This window comes from Lagopus leucura, unplaced genomic scaffold (genome assembly GCF_019238085.1).
Source record: "Lagopus leucura isolate 7727_CA_CO unplaced genomic scaffold, USGS_WTPT01 Super-Scaffold_100035, whole genome shotgun sequence".
Lineage (NCBI taxonomy): Eukaryota > Metazoa > Chordata > Aves > Galliformes > Phasianidae > Lagopus > Lagopus leucura.
Window position 1 is genome coordinate 181,369 of NW_024962284.1, and position 21,838 is coordinate 203,206.

General features: G+C 37.3%; 1 protein-coding gene across 1 annotated transcript in view; it reads right to left on the reverse strand.

The window, feature by feature from the left end:
* Window positions 1-21,045, reverse strand: part of LOC122186275 (leucine zipper protein 2-like) — a 150,011-nt gene extending 128,966 nt beyond the window's left edge. The window contains exon 1 of the mRNA XM_042882779.1: window positions 20,764-21,045. Coding sequence (XP_042738713.1) covers window positions 20,764-20,825 — 62 coding nt within the window. The 5' untranslated portion in view covers window positions 20,826-21,045. The remainder of the gene's footprint in view (window positions 1-20,763) is intronic.
* Window positions 21,046-21,838: the final 793 nt, after the last annotated feature.

Here is a 21,838-nt window from a genome sequence, read left to right on the forward strand (position 1 = left end):
GTCTTTGCTAATGATGCAAACAGAAAGTCTATTTTTAGAGTCATTTATCATTCACTAATCTTCCTTGAAGTTGGTGTTTTCCAGTAGATAAAACCAAGCAAATTGGTATCAGATCATTTAAGTCCACACTTGAATAGAAAACAACAAAGCGATTCATGCAGTTCTTTCAATGGTGACTATATATTTCTACTGAACAAATATGACTTGTTGGTCTAATGACATTTTAGTCAAGAAAATAAATTTTCCTTTTTTTTTTTTTTTTTTTTTTGTTTCTTTCCTGGCAAAATTTAACTACAACTCTGACATATCTGGAAAGGAAGAGATGAAAAACAGCTTCGATGTGACATTAGAAAATAAAAAAGAAGTGACTCATACATATAGTACTTCTTCTATTTCCATTAGATGGACATTTATGTCATGTTTTTATATTTGCTGGAAAAGGAATTATTCTGATAATGTGAACAAAATCTTCCAATTACTTGCACTGCACACTGTAATTGAAAAGATAATTAGCTGCCACGAAAGATCACTAACCATACACCATGTCCACAACTGAAGCTCCTGATTAATGCTGAAAACAAGAGAAAGCAGGTCGGAAACACTCATATAAATTTCATAGTATCCACAGTATTTTGCTTTTGTCACAGATTACAGTAGTACAAGCTGTTTAACTAAACTTGAAAGCATCTTTCTGACTGCTGGCTAGTTTGCTGAGATATATTCGTATTAAAATCAATGAGGTGAGTGGGTGAATTAAAAACTATTGAATTCCCAATATTAAAAGGCAAACTCTTCCATGGTGAACTCACCTAAGAGGCCTACCCTCTCCTCATCACTGCATAAATTCTGGGCAGGTTAAATGCATAGCATAAATACTAGCTTGACAGGTTTGTGGGTGTATTTTTCCTTCAATCTATACCATTATTGAAAAAAGTGTGCATATAGATGGTATATATTTGATTACCACATCTGTGGACTTCATTAGCATGCTGTCATTTGGTTGGTTTGTTCACCTTTGAAACTAGGTGAACTTCTCTCATCTAATAGTTATTTCCAAATTAGATGTACCATTTTTTTTCTTTTTAATAGCTTCATAAAGTGTTCACAGCCAAACTATGATATCGTAGATGTTATCCATATATAAAGACTAAAATGAATTTTCTATTTCTAGCAGATATGTACCATGTCATACAGGCTATACTACAGAACGCTAACTCTTTGGCTTACTTTCCAACTATGTAATTAAAGACAAAATCATTCTAAAGGAACACTTCACAAACGTATTTCATGCCAATGTACAGCATACAGAATTACATGAGATATGGGAGCTCCTGACCTCGCCTCACACATTTAGTTTCCACAGAGGTTTAAATATAGGCTTACTGAATTAAAAGGTATAGAGAAAGAAAGTACTTCCCACCATCCTTCTTCTGTCCGAAAACTGAGGGACAAAGCAGCCACATTTGCCTACAGTCTCTTCTTGAAAAGAAGATGTTAAATCCAGTACACATTTTCAGTAGAAGATGGCTCTGATAAGTCTGGAAACAAGCTATGGATTACTATATAGTACAAACAGAATGGAAAAAAAAAGAGCAGAAAAAAGAAAGTCTCCTTAACTGCAAAAAGATATTTCTCCATAAAATTAAAAATAGATCTCTATTCACATTTTTGCATATTTGATCTCTGCCTGCTTGGAGACTAGATACAATTAGTAGCCAAATTACAACAATTGGACTTAAAAGAATGACTATTTCTCTTGCTGCCGTCACCTTCAGAAACCATCACTTAAGCTAGATATCACAGAAGACATTAAGGGTCTCTTTGAGCTAAGTCTAACTTCTGCTTGTAGCAGCTCACAGTACAAGTACAACCCTTTTTTGGGGGGCAGTAGAATGGTACTCTGAATTAGACATGCTCACAACTGAAAGCTAAACTCATACCTCACATCAGGGTTTAACAAGGCTAATGGAACTTTTTAACATCATTTGCACCCAAGGGTACCACGGCTGTTGAACTTCAGATAGCAATAATCTCCACAGAAGTGGATGCAAGCATTCCTCAGCTTTAACTCTGCTACTGTAACCATTTCTTGCATTAATGCTCTTAAGTGCAATAAAACCTGCATTTTAAATTTCCTTAGGACTTGCAACAGAGTGCAGCTAAGCATTCATTTGCGTAGCTGTACTTAACATCTTAGCTAGTTGCTTCCTTTTTGCATTAATATTAAACGTAACTGTACCTTACTGTTTCTGGAAGCACATTAAAGGACATATTTATACAAGTACTTCCACAGAGATTACTTAAATCTAAGATATGAACTCTGTGGAACATGTAGACATTAATTCATAATGGCAAAATCAATTGAATGGTATAATTTTACTGTCTGAAATGTAACTTAACCACATAAGAAAGCTGAAATTTAGTGTTGTCTTCAGTAAAATTGGAAACAAGGTTTTGTGTTGCTATTACTCAAATGTTGTCAGGAGAAATTCATCCTATAACTGTTTACAGATAGCACCTGATACTATGAACAAGTAGTGATTTTGGTAAATGGCGTAGTTTCATTCTGATTTCAAGTCATAACAATGTTCAGTGTATAAAACACAGAAACTAAGTATTACTTTCAAAGCATGGTTCTGTTATTTTTATCATTTCCACTTACATATCAGTGAAGGCTTATAGATGCCTACAGATCTCTCTAAAAATTAACCTGACAAATTCAAACATTATCATTTATTGCTGCTTTCAAGCTTTCCTTCCCTGTTTACTTATTTTTTTCAGAAAAAATATTGTGTCCATCATTATCGAGTAAATACAAAACAAAAAGGAAACAATTCATGAAGATCTAAAAGTTGTACCAATGCTATAGTTAAAGATAATATAACCTTTACAATAACAGCATAAGCTTCAGAGCTTAAAGATGCATAAAATCTAAAGCACCTTACTTCAGAAGTACAAACAAGTCATTTTTAACAAACTAAGATAGTAAAGCTATGGTCAATAGAGGATCAGGTCTCACTTTTTCTATCCAATTTCTACTTCTCCATTACATAATTGCTTAAGAAATCTCTCAACAGAAATTATCATACATTTTCTTCTATAAAGTGCCAGAAAGAATTCATGAAAAGACACCACAAATTCATTATTTAATGAAATGGTGAATTTTTGAAAGTCAAGTACAGTGACTCAACAAGAGTAGAATTTGTGAAGCTACCCTTGTCAAGTCTTAGCAATACTTAACTATCAAAAGAAATGAAAGAAATATGATTTTAACCTAAAAATCTCTAAGAAAGTTTTGAGATCATGGAATCAGAAACTAATATATTACTAGCCTGTACAAATGTCCTCAGGTTGTACCAGGGGAGATTTAGGCTGGACATTAGGAAATACTACTTCTCTGAAAGAGTGGTCAGGCACTGAAATGGATGCCCAGGGAGGCAGTGGAGTCAACAACCCTGGAGGTGTTCAAGGAATGTTTAGATGATGTGTTGATGGACATGGTTAGTGAGAACTATAGGTAATGGATGGTTGAACAGGATGATCCTGTAGGTCTTCTCCAACCTTGGGGATTCTTTGACTTTATACCAGCTAAATAAAAATAATTGTGCAATTACTGTTCAGAACAGAATTGTGTCTAGCATAATAGTTTTGATCATGAAAATTACACGCCTAAACTAAAATTTCTTCAAGTTCCAAGTGATGAGGTGCAGAAAACTTGAACAACATCGCTATAAATTAAATAATGACTAATTGTTTCCTCTGGAAGCAATTTACCACTTTTAATTAAAGAATTCAACAGTGGCATACTAATACCAAATTTAATCAGAAACTGAGTTTTCAATAAAAGATCTTGCACATTAGCATTTTATGAAGGAACAAAATTATTTCAATTCAGTAATTTCAACAGGAAGTTACAGGAATTAACTAGTGAACAATCAAACATTTATGACTGGTTAGAAGAGGCTGGATTTTGCCCCTTCTGTTTATTCTAGCAGGATGTAAGTCACTGTATATTATTACGCTTCACCTTCCCACTGAACCTCTAAAAAGAAATGCTTCAAGAGACAGAAGTTCTTGAAACAATCCATTCCTTGTAACATCTCACTCATGCAGGCATTGACAGCACTGCCGACTGTTGGAAGTAACATCAAGTGGAAACTTCCCCAAAGATGTGGGATTTCTGGGTTTGGCTCAAGGACCACTTAAAACTGCTCCCCATTTAATTTCTGTGGATCGTATCTGCCTAATAATTTTTCTTCCAGAAGGCCTTTTTGTTAGTTTGTTTGTTTGTTTGTTCTCCTCTCCATCCAGACAATGTTCTATAGCAATGACAAGCATGTTTCAGGTCTGGTATTTCAATCCCTCTGTAAAAAAGGGAGGAGATGGCTCTTCAGTCATTGTACTTGAAAACAGCAAGGCTTTCATAGTCATTCATTATTTGAATTAAGAGAAATGTATTCACGTTTCAGTTCTTCCTCCATTTCTGTAAATCTTCCTACAGTTTTATGGTCAATCTTAAAGGAAACTCCAATACTATAGCTCAGTCTGTTATAAGCCCATTATTCCTGTTTCTGTCAAGCACTGTTCATCTTCATCCTTAACTATTTATCAGCTCCTCCACAAGTGCTACTGTTCTTTCTCTTTTACCTGTTTGAAAGAGCAATTCCACTGCAGGATGACAGCTGTATTTCTACAAGTAAGGTTTTCAGCAGCAATTCCTTCTCCAAGCAGCAGCTGAGCAAACCTTTCACACTCACCTGCCAGTACCTCCAAATGCACAGGCCACAGACACACTGCTTCCCTTCAGAGCTGCACAAATCATCAAGCTAAAGATGCAGGAGAACAAGACACATCCATTTGCAGCACCATTGTCTCAGTTGTGCTTCATTTATCAAACACAACTTGGTAAATGAACTATTTATTTGTTCTTCAGCATTTATTTGTTCTTCAACAAGTGCTTGTTCTTCAACTTGTGCTTCAGTCCATAAAGGAATTAAAATCCATAGTTACAGTCTCATTTTCAGAGAACAAAATGTTTATTAGCTCTTTCTCTCTCATTGTGGTGTCCAGTATATGTCAGTCATCCCATGAAACCGTTTGAATCTTTTCTGACACTAATATTTTAGACATCACTGAATATCACAGCACTGAAATAGATAAATGGGATTTCAAGCTCAGTCCTTGTCACTCCATTACCAGCCTTCTATGTCCTCAATTTGACCTCATTTTCTGTCTCTGCTCCTTTCATCCGATAATGAAAGCTGGAATAGCTGGTATTTCAACTCAGTTCCCCAGATATATCGTAGTCATGTTATACAGTTCTTTTCCATAGCTTTCCAAGACCCACAGACTTGAAACGTATGACAGCAGTGCCTGGCATTTATCAAGAATAATTCTGACAAGCTAACTATTTTTTTCTGGATTGAGAATTTAAGGCCCTTAATTAACATAAGCATGTAAAAGGAAAAGGAGAACATCATTCACAAAAGTAGGCTTAGTTACTATAGTGTGCCTAAAGTTAGAGTCCACTCTTAATTAGCACTAATTTCCTTAGTGAAAGACAGTGGGTAATAGAAAAGAGATGTATTAAATGGTGCTATACCCCACATAAACACATGATTTTCTCTTCTCCACCTCCATGTCTTCTTGGCTCTGGGGAGACCTCATTGTGGCTTTCCAATACTTGAAAGGAGCATACAAACAGGAAGGGGAACAGCTGTTTGCGAAGGTGGATAGTGATAGGACAAGGGGGAATGGTCTTAAAATGAGACAGGGGAGGTTTAGGTTAGATATAAGGAGGAAGTTTTTCACTCAGAAAGCAGTGACAAACAGGAGCAGGTTGCCCAAGGAGGTTGTGGATGCCCCGTCCCTGGAGGCATTCAAGGCCAGGTTGAATGTGGCTCTGGGCAGCCTGGTCTGGTTGTTGGTGACCCTGCACATACCTGGGGGTTGAAACTGGATGATCATTGTGGTCCTTTTCAACCCAGGCCATTCTATGATTCTAGGATTGTGCTTGCTACAGAACAAATAAGGAGGATTTCGAAAGGAGCTCTGCAGGTGAGTAAGAAGGAAAGCATTGGATTGTTAAGCATCACACAAAGGCAATACAGTCTGAAACAGCTGAAAGCTGCACAAAGGCTGCACACATTTCCATAGGAAGAGTCTGGAGAGAGCCCTGATCCATACAATGCAGTTTTCCCAAAGGGGCTAGCTTATGTTTGGAAACAAGTCATCATGTAACATTATTTTTCACCGCATTAAACAGGGGCTGCTCTTAAACAGCTTAGCTAAGAATCCAGTCTTAAATACTGATTTGAAACAAAATATAGCAAGTGCTCATTGAACTGGTAAAGATACAACATTCACAATTAAAAGACATCTCCATTTGGTGCATGGCCAGATTCATAGCAGGCATAAAGCTGCAGATGCCAGCTGACGATCTGAGCTAGTTCCATCCAAAACACAGCACTGCATTTCTTCTTTGAATACTGGAAGTGCCTACAGTAATTCTCACATTGTTTTCTTCTTTTCTTGGTGGCATGGATCCAGCCACAGTTTCAGCACTAAATTAACCAAATTCTGTTTTGAACAGAGCTGTCCTTCAGCCATGATGGACAGCTCTTCCTGTCAACGTGCAATGTCCAATTACTTACAGAAATGCAGTTTATTCTTTTGAGCCCCCTACTGAATTATCAGATAAACTGAAGTACAGCTTATGTGATGCCATATTTTTCACTTTTGCAGATCAAGAGGCACATTGTCCCAGCACTCATCAAATTACCAGCAATCAAGTACACATTCTGTCAATTGCCATTTGCACTACCAATGCTGTGCAGAGAACTAACAACATCCCATGAACCACTCACAGTAGCAAACATTAAGAAAAGCAAAGGAAGACAATTTCTATGTCAAATAATGGCTTAAAATATCCAAATGACAAACAAACTAGAACGGTTATCAATGTATCTGGGACATTGTGGATTTGATAAACATTTCACAATTACTACAGTACATCATCCATTCCCCACCTATACGGAACAAACATTTAAAACTGTCAGAGAAGTCATTAAGAAAATAAAATCCCTACAAATTCAAAAGCAGAATGCCTTGTATGTCATTCAATTAGATGGCTCCCTGAAGGATAAACAGAAGTTTAGATTGCTCAGAATATCTAAGACTTATTGTTGGAACAGTGGAACATGGGGTTAATCTCTGCAGTTTTTGTTTATATGTGAAGAGAGAAAAGCCAAAAAGTTGGCTCCTGTAACACAAGCCAACAGTCACTCTGATTTGCATCTACAGTCTGCCTTGTCTCCTTATATTCCCAAATTTAGGTAAAGAAAGATGAACTTTTTCTATATGTCCTGAACGTAGAGAATTCTCCATTCACAAACTTTGAATGCTGCTGATTCTGTCCTTGCTGAACTAGTTACCAGTTTCTGATCCTCTTTCTTCACATAGATGCTGTGAGGATCCCACTGAGTCATGGAGATCCAGTGGATAGTACACAGTGACTGCAAAGGTGTTAAATGAGCTCTTCTTCCTAGCCATTACCAAAAAAATGATCAAATAATTGATTTAAAGCTACAGTGTGTAGTACTCTGGTGGAATCTGCAAGGCCGTTTAATATTCCCAAGGACTACATGTTACCTGAACAGGGTAAACTTCCATGAAGACTGCCAAACCATCAGGGTTTTTTTATAAAGCTAAGATATTTTAGCAGCCCATGATCTTCCCTTGTTGGGACAGAACCACTTACAAATTTCTTGCTCTTTCTTATGATGGAGAAACTTCAAGGTAGTTTGAAATCAGGTACTTACACTTTCAGCCTTATATATAGTGCAAGAGAGGTAGGTACTGTACATGCTTGGAGTGGTTTCTGCATGAAGACGATTTCTATTCAGAATTGCAGAAATAGTTATTCAAGCCCTAAGTGGGTAAAGAACTACTACTAGTACTACAAGTTATTTTTATCCCAAATGAGATGGTAGTGATAGAAATAATGCCAAAAAAAAAACCCACACCATTTTTTTTTAAATGATGTCAGAATTTTTTTTGTCTTTTCTAATGAAACTAAGATTTATATTGTCATTTCCATTATGGTTTTGGAGAAATAAAATAAAGAAAATAAAAGAAAGCAGATAAATGTCTTCCCACTTCTCTCCTTCTCACAAAGAAAAAAAAATGAACCATAATACAGAGTGATGCTGGAAAGCATCAAAGTAATGGCTGTTAAAGAACACTGTTCTTGGCTCTAGACACTTGTCTTGCAAACGTTATCATTATTATTGCTTGATAGAAGTCTGTGATTGATAGCTTCTAATCCTAGTGCTTTCTCTAAGAATATACCCTAATCACTGACTGTAAGATTCCACCGCTTTTTTTTCCTTTTGGTTTCCTTTGAAGAACAACATACTGCAACACTGGTCAAAAGGCTAAAGCACTAGAAGCAGAAAAAATCATTTCAGCACCACAGGGTGTTGCTAAATCCTCAGTCATTGTATGTCAGTATAAATACAGAAAATATACTGCTGAGTAAGCACTGAAATCTGTGGTTTCCAGAGTTACCTTTTCAGGAATGCTAGACTTGTGCCATTATGGCAGTAGCTAATAGCATTATCAACATAACAGCTTTCTGTAGATACTCTGCATTTCAACAGAATATTTATTTTTTACACAGAAGTGTGAATTTCTTCAGCTGAAAGACTGTGAAAGTATACATTAGCATAATAATTGGAGATACATCTATTTTCCAGAAACCATGCTTGTTTCCAGTATAACTTCTTGCCTCTGAAGGAATTAGAATACACAAGAATTAAAACATAATGTTGTCTGGAGAAATCATTTGATGTTTCTGTTTGCAAAAGTCATATCCAAATGTGATGCCTTAGCTGAAAAAACAAACAAACAAACAACAACAAAACAAACGATGCAGCTTCTCTGAAGCACTGAATTGCTTACAAGGAGAAGTATGCATGTCTAATTCAAGTCATTGAGAAGAAATAGCCAATAATCAGTCCTTCTACAAACTGTGGACACATAATGATCTGTGAAACCCTTTACATGCAGATACACATTATACATATTTATGCATTTCCCTCGAGCAAAAGATCTCACAATTAAAAATACACACTAATGACATTGTATTCAAGTTTGCAATTTCAGGTTTATCTTCATCAAAACACACCATGACGTTTCACCACTCCCTTCAGATTAGAGGATTTTCCCACCACCATTCCTTCTCATTAAATTAAGAAGAAACAGGTAAGAATTCTCTCCACCCTCGTTAGCATGGGGTAAGTAATGATAGCTAAGACTCTTACACATGATGTGTAATCTGCAGAGCACTGAAAGATTTACGCATCATCATTTATTAACGTATACAGAGTATTTCTCTAAAACTTGTTAAGATTTAAAGAATTAAGTCTACACTAGTACCAGAATTTAAGTCCTGAGTAGTAACAGGGAGAGCAGAATGAGTCTCCTCCCTCCACACTCTAAAGTCTTCTAAGACAACTGTATCTCACACACAACTTACATATACAACTATATATTCACCTTTGTATAGAAAAAGCAGCACCTGGACATAGTTGGCCTTTGTTAAGATACAAATGAAGAGAGGCTCTCAAGGACTGCATCAGTACTTCAGCATTGTCATTCATCTCGCAACACCCCTTTTAATCTAGTTCTTATAAACAGATACTAAAAACTAACAGGTTTTCCACCACCACCCCCCTGACCTCATCCAATGAGGTGTCAGAATGGTTATAGTGATTTCTCATTTATGATGTCATATAGTGAAACTTCCTGGCAGTTTTCTTGCAAGTTATGTGGTTGGGAAGGGATAGAGTTAGCTATATGTATTTGTTTATACTTCAGTCACCAACTGAACTGCTGAAAACATATATGCTTACTGCTCCAGACTCATCTCTGAATCACAGAATCACCAAGGTTGGAAAGGACCTTCAAGATCATCCAGTCCAACCCTCCCCCCTTCACCAATATTACTCACTAAATCATGTCCTCAACACAAAATCCAAACGTTCCTTGAACACCTCCAAGGTAGGTGACTCCACACCTCCCTGGGCAGCCCATTCCAGTGCTTGACCACTCTTTCAGAAAAGTAGTATTTCCTAATGTCCACCCTAAATTTCCCCTTGCACAGCTTGAAGCCATCTCTGCAAATAGTCAGAACGAGTTCAGTACCTCTCTGAATGTTCTTCATAGGAATGGCTCAAGATTCATAAGGATCATTTCCTTTGCTGCTTGGAAAGCGTTAAGATAGATGAAATTATTCCATACAAGATATTTTAACCTTTCTTTGGTATCTACCATTCTTGTCAACTTCCCATTGTTCCACAGGATTTATGTAGTCAGACAAAAATTTCATGTGTCGCAACCGGCGGGAGAAAAGATACGACCAAGGGCTTGATCAAGCATTCTCCAACTTTAATCAGAAGGCAGCGTTATTTATTACAGCGTATAATGAGGCTAATACATATTGCAAAAGGCGAGCTCCTGATAGGTCGGCGCGCAGGTAGCTAATAACAACCGCAGCTGCATTCCCACGGTCAGCACCCCCAGTTCTGCATCCTGTTATTCCTTCATGTTGGTTCCTCATAATCCTGCTGTCCTTGATGATGATAGGTTAGCAGGCTCGTGTTTATGCCTAGTTATTTCAGTCTTATCAGCGGGGTTGTGTCAACATGACCCTTTTCTGCAAGCCAGCTCTCAGCAATGCTCTCCACATTTATGTTCCTGTAATAATTAAACATTACCAAGGAAGGTTTTCTACTACATAAAAAAGCATCCTTTTAATGTGTGACTTAATCAAGTTTAAGCAGTAAACACGTGATGTCCTTACAGTAAGAGGCAAATGTATAACACTATAACCCCAATTTCAGTATCAACTTCTGTCCATCATCTATTTGATGCAGATAGTTTAAGTCTTATCAGATTATATGCTATAAACCAGTGCTGTGGGGATTTGTCCCAGATGAAAGTATTCTATTTAAAGCACTTATTCCAGGTATATGCATTGTCTTGCATTTCTTCCTACCTATTTCAGAAGCTATTATGTCCTGAGTATGCACGAAAGGGGCAACAGCATATATCACATCAAACAGATAACATTAAAATGCTGTAAAAACTGGATAGGAAATTCTGCTTTAAACAGTTATTAACCAGTTCTTCAAATGGACTTGGAAAAACCTGCTTTTCTTTCCCCTTCTAGGGGAAAGGGCTTTTCCCTTGAGCCGAAAGGGCTCCAGCTAAGGAAAGAACACATTTGAATCAGGAAGAGGAAGGTCTGAGTTAAATGTATGAAATTAAAACACTGCTTTTGTAAGCTTTTCTGAGCCAGAGCACCTCTGTGTGCACTGAATAGCAGACAATCATTTTCCAAGTAAATAGAAAAGCAACCGCAGAGAAATCTCTATTCACTGTCTACACAGTTGAGTGTATTTTTTTCTATCATAGTGTACAAATATAGAGATTTCACAGCAAGCGTTTTCTAAGACTGAGTTGTTCACCAAGTTAAATAGTACATGCTGCACTTATTGCCCAGTTAGAGACACTTAATGAAGATAACACAAAGAAAGCATAAGTACACTGAGAATTCTGAGAGCCCTCTCGCCCCACTGTCATGGGGCACCATGGTAATGAGAGCATTTTCCAAGTCTTAACCTCAACATTTAGCCAAATAACCTAATTTTTCAACTCCCAGCAAAACAAAGAAAGCTGCAAAGCTAGACTTTCTGAAAGAGGTCAGAATGGATTTCTAACAATCATGACTATTTGGGATCCCAGATATAACTCAGCAGCTTAATACCAGTCCCATTTTCAAGTGTATAGCTTCCATTTAATGTTCAGATTTTTACATGCAGCCATTATGCTGTCCCCATTTGAAATTCAAAAGGCACCAAGATTTGACTAATTCAGCATATTTAAAGAAAGAAAATCCAGTGCAGATTATATGTATTAAGTCTTTCTGAAACGTCTAGTCCCTTGGCAAAAGTTGGCTCCTTTCACATGAAATGAAGAAAACAAAAAAGCCACAGTGAGTATTTTCATGAGAGAACATGCCAGGAACTCATACACACTGCAGGTAAACCTACAGCAGCGCTGATGGACTGAACCATTCACTACTTGACAGTTAGAAGACAATGATTATTTTGGGTACTTGGGTATACAAGATGAGAATTAATCCTGAACTGATCAGTTTCAGCAAAGCAGCTCAAAGGTTCATCTATTTCAGAACGCAGGTGCTTGCTGTGCACCCTGACTGCTCTTCATCCTATCCTGAAAATTATTATTTCTTAAGATAAGGTGTAAGTGAGGTAATGAGTAAAACTGATTTTATTTCTCCATTAAAAAACATTTGTGATGACAGACATTCTCTCTTTGCATACTGAGCACACATTTCACTTTGCTGCATCAGCAGGAATAAACTTCCACAACAGCCAATCTGATGCCACCCAGAGCACATCTGCTTTCCAGAGTCTTGCCAATTCCATTTTCACACATTTTTCTTTTGTCACCTACATTTCAATAAAGTCTCACTTTCTTCTTCTTGCTTAATGCCACAGGCTAGTCTGAAAAAATAGAACGCAACTGCAAAATCATTCAAATGTGCTGAGAACGGGAAAAAAAAAGCCTTACCATAAGGCATAAATCAAGAGGCCACACTATATTACTGATTACTGTCACTCCCAGTCCTCAAATTCACCTGTTCCAAGAAAAAGTCACATTGCTCACTTCTGTTGTCATTCGCACCAACAAAGTCACAGAAGCACTTGAAAAGAAAAAAAAATCAGATACTGTGAATTGACATACATGGTAGTAGTAACCAACAACCTTTTTTTTAATGACCTATAAGGCCTAGTAATCTGTCTCCTTCCCGACCCCTTTCACTATTCAACCAAGTTTTACAAAGATCCGTAACAGCTCCTACAAAGATATTAAAGGTTTACACTATAGTGAGATTACAGGACTGTTGAGGGTGTGCTCAATTCCACTCTTTATGTCACTTATGAAGATGTTAAAGAACACTGGCCTGAGTAGTGACCCTGTGGGACACCATTTGTTACTGATCTCCATCCGGACATAGAGCCACTGATCACCACTATTTGGGTATGACCTCACAATCAGTTTCTCATTCACTGAACAGTCCACCAATCAAATCTGTACCTCTCCAATCTGTAGAGAAGGATATTGTGGGGTACCGTGTCAAAAGCTTCACTGAAGTCTTGACAGATTACATTAGTGGCTCTTCCCTTGTCCACTGGTACAGTTCCACCATCATAAAAAGCAATAAGGCTCCAAAGGCGTAGCAATGGTGCTTAATAGCAGTGTGATATCCTCAAAATTTCATACAGAGATGTTAGAGGAATGTTCTGCTGCAGTTCCACCTCCAACTAAAAGGGGAAAGTGGCAGTTCTGCAGTCATATGGAATTCAGTAAATGCATTCTTTTGTTTTTAACACTGCAACTTGTCTGACAGCAAGTCTGGTTTTTAATGAGCTTCCACTTTCCTACTCTGCAAATGAGGAACAAGCCCACCTATACCCCACAAGAATGTTGTGAATGTAAACTGACAAAACATTAGCATTCATACAAATAGAAGCATGCAAATGGCTGGAATAATTAACAATGTGGGTAAAATACAGCATCTGGCAGCATGCTGGCCTTATCAGCACGTGGAGACAGAACACATGAGGAATGTGACGTTTTCCTGTGCTGTTTTCCATAGATTCTGTCAATCAACACTAGCGAATAAGATATTGAGCGATTCCACAGACTTATTTCTTCAGCTCAAAAATCCTAGACATTAATTTCTCTTGTGACTCAAGAACAGTATGTTTCAGCAAACAGAGCAGAGATTCAGCAGTGTTTCTTTTAGTGCTCCCTTTAATATGCAGTGAGGATTAATAAGCGTGGGAGAGAAATGACGTACAGCAAGAAGGTGGGTGAGTAACAGCATAAGACAACGAGTACAATTTAGACACTATTTGAAGCAGTGTCACATTTTCCAATTTATTCCTCAACATTTCTAAAAGATGCTTGCCACTCCTGTAAGTTTGAAATAGCAAATATAACAAATATAACATTTTAAGCCTTGGCACAATACTGAGATTGAAGGATAGTCTGAAATATCTTAATTCTTTTTGGCAAAAACATCACTTGTCTTCCGTTCAGAAAATACTTACAGACCTTACAAGACAGCCAGTGAGCAAAACCAGACAACGAGGAGAAACTCTTTCTGACAAGTTGCATAAATGAGATTTATTTGTCTGCAGATTGGTATATCATAAGGATCACTGTCTGGGAACAGGTTTCTGTTAAGCATAGAAGCAATATGAAATGTATTTTTGTAGAAGGAGGGATTTCAACTTTGCTTTGATATCTGGATATAAATCCAGACTTAGCTGAACTAATAAATAAGAAAAAGTGTCAATTACAATTTCCCTGAAAACAAAAAAGAAATTAGAAATTTCAAAAGCATCTCCACTGCTAGTGTCCTGAGCAGAAATGCATTACACATAGCATAACAACCAGAAGTCCAACCATTATATTACATTTTTAAGACTGAATTCTAGAAAACCTTGAGATTTAACTGATATTGCATGGAACTTAAAAATTCTATCTGAAGTTAGATCAAATGTAAAATAAGTTACTCCTGAAGGGTATAGTTTTTGTGTTTTATTTTGTTTTCTTTGTTTGTTTGTGTTTTGTTTTGTTTGTGTTTTTGTTTGTGTTTTTTTTAAGAATAATTCTTTCTTCTACTCCCCTTTTTTTTTTTTTTTCTTTTTTTTTAATATAACATAAATACCTCAAAACAATTTATTTTATAGTATTTCTGACCAAACAGAGACAGGCTATCTGGAGTTCTAATTTAGGTCGATGGCTTACATTTGTAGAGTACTTTGCTAGGTTATCTTCTTGTTTGAAATAAAATGTTTAAAGCATAACAATTCCAGAGTTATCATTCTTCATCATCACCATCAGAGCATATAATCTCATAAAAAACTATAAGTTTTGACCAGAATCTACTACTTTTCTACCCTTTCACTTTGAGTGGGAAACAGATTAAATTTGTGGTTGTCCCAGCGTAAACAAATTGCAACCATGGGGAAGTAAACGTTCTGCATAAGACTGACATTAAGAATATATCTATCTACATAGTAAACTGTAGTGCAAGCAAAGGCTTTCTCTGATCAGCCTTAAGCAAACTCATTCTGATGCCCAGAAGTCTGGCCCTAACAGGTTCTGCTTTACTTTTGTCTGAAAGATGGATGTGCCCCATCTACGCGTTTGAAAACTATCTTTAACACCTCTGCACTAAATCACAAGCCCAGTGGTTTCTTTTTGGTTTGATTGCTTGTTATTTTGCTGTTTTTTTTATAATTTTGATGTGATTTTATTTATTTATTGGGCATTTATTTATTTTTCAAGTTTGGTGTTTTCTGTTGTTTCTTTTTCTTTTGATTTTAATAAAACCAAAGCTCAAAACTTCTACTAGAAGAAAGAAGAGGCGTTCTTTCACTAAACAGTGAAACCACATGGTTTGCTGCTTTGGGCCCTCAACTTATGCATCAATAATAAAACTGAGCCAAATACATTCCTAGAAATAATGGAGCTATACCACAAGTAAACTCTTCTCCTTGTTTTTAAACACATCCCACAGAAAAGTGTATGCTTTCTTCAGGTACAATAAGACTGCATGTCATATGCTGAATGACACTTCTGCAAACCAAGTACTTGCAAAACGTCAACCTTCCATGCATAATCATACATGCTTGATAGAAACAAGAATAATTCTGCAGACTAGAAAACTCAGATGGCTAAAGTAAGTGTGAAAGGAATTCTGAGCAAGAGGCACAGGAGTGAGTCAACGCCCTGGCATTTCTGAAAGTATTCAAAAAGCACAATATCAAAACAGTCTTTGTTATACACCACCTTATGTGAAAATGCTAAAGTAGTCTACATCAAACTCTTTTTCCCCTCAGTTCACTAAGAGTTACGTGGAAAAGAAAGTATGTTGCTAGACCTCAGCCTAAGATCCCAGAAGGGAGGGCTGCTTTCAGCCACCTGCGCAAGGGCATATCAGTAGTGTGTTTACAGACAAGGACATCACCACAAGCAAGTCTTTCTCTTCCACCTCAAAATCTAGGAAGGGGCAGGGTTCTTTCTACTCTCCTATCAGTCTAAGCAAAAAAGTCACTTTGAACATCTGTCCATAACCCATAGGGTGTTTAATAGAATAGAATCACAGAATCCTTAGAATTGGAAGGGACCTCCGAAGGCCAAATCCCCAATGAACAATGGGAATGAACAGGGACTCCACAGTTAGACCAGGTTGCCCACGGCCATACCCAGCCTTGCTTTGAAAATCTCCAGGGATACGGCATAGCCACATCCCTAGGAACCTGTTCCAGTTTCCAAGATCAAGAGTTTAAGAACTAGAAAAAAAAACAAATTGAAAACAAAAAAATTATGATTTCCTTCAACATTTCTTTCCTTTTCCATGACTTCCAGTATAGTAATGTCAAAGGCATTCACGTTTACCCATTATCGAGGCTCAGATGAAGTCCTCCAAACAATGTTACCTGAAAGATACCAGTATTCTTATGTACTTTAGAAGTTACCAAAACCAACAAATGCTTTAAAGAAAATAGCTGACATCAAACATACAGCATAGGGAAAAAGCAAGCATTTGAGTCAGGTTCTCATATCTCGTAGAGGAAGTAAGTTCCAGTTATTTACATCTCTTCCAACAATGCCAGTACAACAAACAAAAACACATACCAGCATTAAGAAACACCCGCCTACCAGAAATGGGCGGGTGTTACACTACTTTTATTCTGATAAAAAACAAAGGTAGTATTTCTTCAGAAGACACTGAATTCTATATTGCCTTCTCACATTGGTTTCGTAAGACTGTCACGCCGTTACACTATTAAGAAAAAAAACCATCAGCCATTTCACTGACATGAAAGGAATACAAATTCTGCCCTTCACAGCCCTGGTGTTTGCACAGCCATTTAGTGAGTTGCTGCTTAGTTTTATTAATATTATTATGGAAATGCATCCTATGCTTATTCTCAACTATGAAATTCTATTTCAATCCAATTTTGCATCTGGCAAATTTTAAGCGTGGACAGAAAATTCCTATCTCTTAAGCACTTGTCTTAGATAAAAATACCAATTTTGCTTCACACCCAGATGCTTCTAATGAGCAGGACATTTGTCATTTGGGCAACAAAAAACATTGCTGATTTAAATACCTGATCTTCTAATTGTAATGTTTAATTAATACATAGAAAATGCTCCTTCTAGCTTAAAACAAGTAAGACTCTTTCAACAAGATAGATAATCAGTGCTGCAGATCTCAGTTACTAACAGAAATGAATAACTTCATGCAGTTATTCTCTTCCACAAATAGTATTTTTTCTAGTCAGAAGGCTTAAGCATCTGCATCCATTAAAGCACACAGACAAAATAAGATCCTTTGCCTATTATACGCTATGTGCACTTATTGAATGCTTGGTTCTGTAGAACTCGTTTCTGTAGGTGTCTTCAGTGTAGTCTGAAAATTGAGATATACACAACCTTATATATACAATATATACAACATTACATCTGCTCAGACCAAACAGTCCAAAGAAATCTGAAAACAGACAGGGAAACACAAGCTTTAGAATAGTAATTTCAGCTTAAAAAATGTATTCTCTTTGTTTTAGGACTCCAAGCATTAATTTTTACTATTTCTATTTACTATTTCCATCCAAACAAATCATTAACTGGACAGGCAAGTATACCTCAATCTTATTACCACTTCGCAGTACAAAGAAAATTGAAATGATTAAGAGTAATAACTAACTATCAAAGCCACATCAAAAGGTGTTCAAGAAACATTTAGATATTGTCCTAAGGGACATGGCTTAGTGGGGAAATACTTGTGGTAGGTGGAATGGTTGGACTGGATGAACTTGGAATTCGTTTCCAACCTTGATGATTCTACGATTCTATGAAAACCAAGTTTATGCAGTACAGAGAAGTGTTCATTTTAAAAACATGAACTTTCTCTAATGTAATAGACATGTGGTTCATTTATGTGGTTTAAGACCATGACAAGATATTAGTACCGTTCTGAAAACTAGAAATTAATACTGAACACAAGCTTAAGAACCATATGTTTGTCTTCTTAATAATACCATAAAGTACATCAAGATGTGTGTTAATGCAGTTCTACTCGTCAATTCATTTCTTTACAATTAGCCTTGAGGACACACTGATGTCTTCTGAAGGTATAAAACCATGACATGAGGCAAAGACAATAACATTACATAAGACAAGGAGGAAAAAACCTCAGTTGTCCACATCTGCATTAAATATTGTGTTTACTGATTTCAGCACCAACGTATTAACTAGTGGTGCTTCACTTCTCTATAAATTTAGGGGAAGGGGAAAAAAATCACCATGGAAAACTTTCTGCACCACAAGGCCTGTGCTTTTCCTTTGCTAAGCAATTTCACACAGCACAATATTAGATTCTGCTTTTTGCTCACACAACTGCTCCTAAGTTCCTGTTATGTTCAGGTCTAGCTAATGCATTGACAGTATGTTCTCAAGAAATACTGACTGCTACAAACTACAGGCAATGACTTCTGCTGAAAGAGAATCATCTCCTTCCAGTAGATGGCATATTGTTAGCACTGTGTTATTTTTTTAAGCTTCTATCACGTGCTGTTGAAAAATGACTCAAAGTTCTACACAGGCAGTTAAGAATCAAGTGACTGAAGGCAGCTGCTGACCAGGATGGTGCAGTACCTCCAGTCTTATAAATCACCAGAACTATAGCAGAGCATCAGTGTCCTGTGCTACAGGATGGTATCACAAAAGCAAAACTTCACAACACAAAACAGTGCTTGAGCAGAGTTTTAAGTGAACAGTTTCACACTGATAGTTTCCATCCCTCAATTAGGGATGTTTTTTGGGTTTGATACTAGAGGCCTTTTTCCCAGATTCATCTCCTGAGCACTCAATGAGTCATTTATCTCAGTTTCATAAAACCCATAACATAAGAAAAATTGAAGCAACTTCCCCCACTTCTTTTAACTACATTTTTGTGCAAACCTGTGCAAGATGCAAACTTGTTTTTGTACTGCCCTGGTACTTCCTTTCCTCTTCAACACTGGCATAATTTAGGAAAGAATATGTTACTTCTAAATGAGTAGAACTATTAATCTAAATTCACAAGTTTCGCTTGGCTGCTAGTAGACTGCTTATTAAATCAGAAAGGAAACCTATTGAATCAGTCTGTTGCAATTCTCCTCTGAGTTTTATATTTCAAAGAGCATTGGAGTTGTTTATATTGACTGGCTCTATAGTTTCTAAACCACAAGCATTACAGAAAAATGAAAGTCACATACATAACCCTATCACCTCCCTCAAAAAAAAAAAAAAAAAAAAAAAAAAAAAGAGTGCAGAAGTAAAATAATTGAAGCATTATGATGCTCTTCACTTTCTCCTGCATTCAGATTTTACAGTTTCACAGTTCTGTGTTTGCGTATGCACTGAGAGGCGCTCCTGCCCCATCTTACTTTGAGTACCTAACAGGCACTTTCTTTTTGAAACTCCATGAACAATTAAGGCTTGAAACAAGCAGGAAACAAACAAACAAATTACAGGAACAAATGCCTTATCAAGCATTTTCCTGACACATGCACTCATCCTCTGATAATGTGCTTTATGGACTTAGAAGCTGATTCGGTACTACAGCACAGCAGAGAAACGTCATGCTTAAAATTTAGGTTAATTTTCCATCAAGCAATGGGAAGTTAACTGTGAGCAGTGTTATTAGGACACATCTACTCTGCACCCAGCATTAACTCTTCTTCTCTAAACTAGACAATGAGATAGAGTGTATCAGCTGTATCTTCCCCTGGCTAAACATGTTATGCCCACAGAACAGACAACATAGTAACTATAAGCAGCTGTGCAATGCACGTTATCTTATCAGAGCACTACATTTCAGAACAGTTTACATTTTGAGTTTGCAGTAGGTTTTGTTCATATTTTCTCATGACATGCTGTACTTGCACAGAAAGGAGTGCTGCTGGATTGCAGGAACTTTTCAATATTTCCTGGCATTGAGAAAACACTACAACACCTTACCTGTATTTCACCAGAAAGATTAAGGTCTCTGTTTGGATGCAAAAGCCTGAGCTGGGATAAGACTGTTGAATTGTTTGTTTTTCTGCACTCAATAGGGGAAAACGTTAGCACATTCTCCATTTCAGCATTTTTGGCTTCATTACTTCCCATGCTATTTGAAATGTTTAGATGTGGTACTAAGAGATGTGGATTAATGGGGAAATATCGGACTGGATGATCTTGGAGGTTTTTTCCAGCAATGTTGAGTCTATGATTCTATTGCTGCATATGGAGCAATATGGACAAAACATATGGAGTTTATATTTGTTCCCTGTCCTGTTTCATCTCATGAGCTGAGGGTCAACTTACACAGCAGCAGCTCTTTAACTAACAACATACAAAACCCAGAAATAACATACAAAAGATTCAGCATGCATCAGAGGATCAAGAGGGGGAGGGGGGAAGACAAGAATCAGACAAGATACCCATGCTTTAAACTTCCCAGCAGAAGCTGAAACCAGTGTTATTCCTACTGCAAATCCCAAGTCTAAAAGAATAAATAGCAAACAGAACAGAACTATAAGCAAAATAGCTCTCTTTACTCACCTAGTACTGAAGACCAGTGCAGGAAAAAGAGGCAGCAAGTAATAAGCAGGGAAGAATTTCATGATGTAGCCCCTCTGTTTCGTTCTGTTCTTCGCAGATCCTCTTCGCAGCGTCTCCTGTCTCCTCTGCCGACTGATGGATCGACTAATGAACGGAGCTTGGAGTGGGATGTGAGCTCCAGGAGTGATGTCAGAGGCAGCGAGCTGCTGCTGCGAGCCCACAGCCTGCTCGAGGCGATCAGTCAGCGTGCTGCCTCCAGCCGCGTCCTGGAGGGTTTGGTAGTGGTGGATGGGGAGGGACGTGCAGGCAGCAGCTGGCTTTGAGGTTACGGCAGAGCAGGGCTTAGGGATTCTGCCTGGAAGAAGACAGAAACGGTAATGAAAATAATATCAGCATTATCTAACTGGAGTCTAAATTTGTTTGAAATGAATCTATACAAGATTCACGGTACAGAGGCAATAACTGCTTGAAGGAGACATCATGTAACAAATCAGCCTGACAGACTGGATCTGGAGAGGTATCACCTCTGCACAGCAAGAATTTATAAATAATTGTCAGTTAGATATACATTCACTCCACTGCCACACCAAGTTGAAAAGTGGCAACAGTTTCCAAAATGCTATTTCAAAACAATGATATAATCTCTAAAAACCATACAGCAGCAGATACAACTCACAACTTTCAGAGCATTCTGTTTTATTATTTCATCTGATCTTACCATCGGATTTTAAAAAATACAAAGTAAAGCTCACTGTTAAAATGTTTTCATTTTAAGTATTCCTTACTCTGTCACAAGTGAAGTTTGTTGGATGGCAAATCATGCAACAATCAGAATCACCAAGGTTAGAAAAGGCCTCCAGTATCATACAGTCCAACCATCCATGTACTACCAGTATTCCCCACTAAACCATGTCCCTTAGTACAACATCAAAATGTTTCTTGAACACCTCCATGGATGGTGACTCAGCCACCTCCCCTGGGCAGCCCATTCCAGCACTTGACAACAGTACAATAATCGAATATCAAAACAAAAATTAGCTTTCTGTGTAGCACAAAACAAAACAAAACAAGCTTG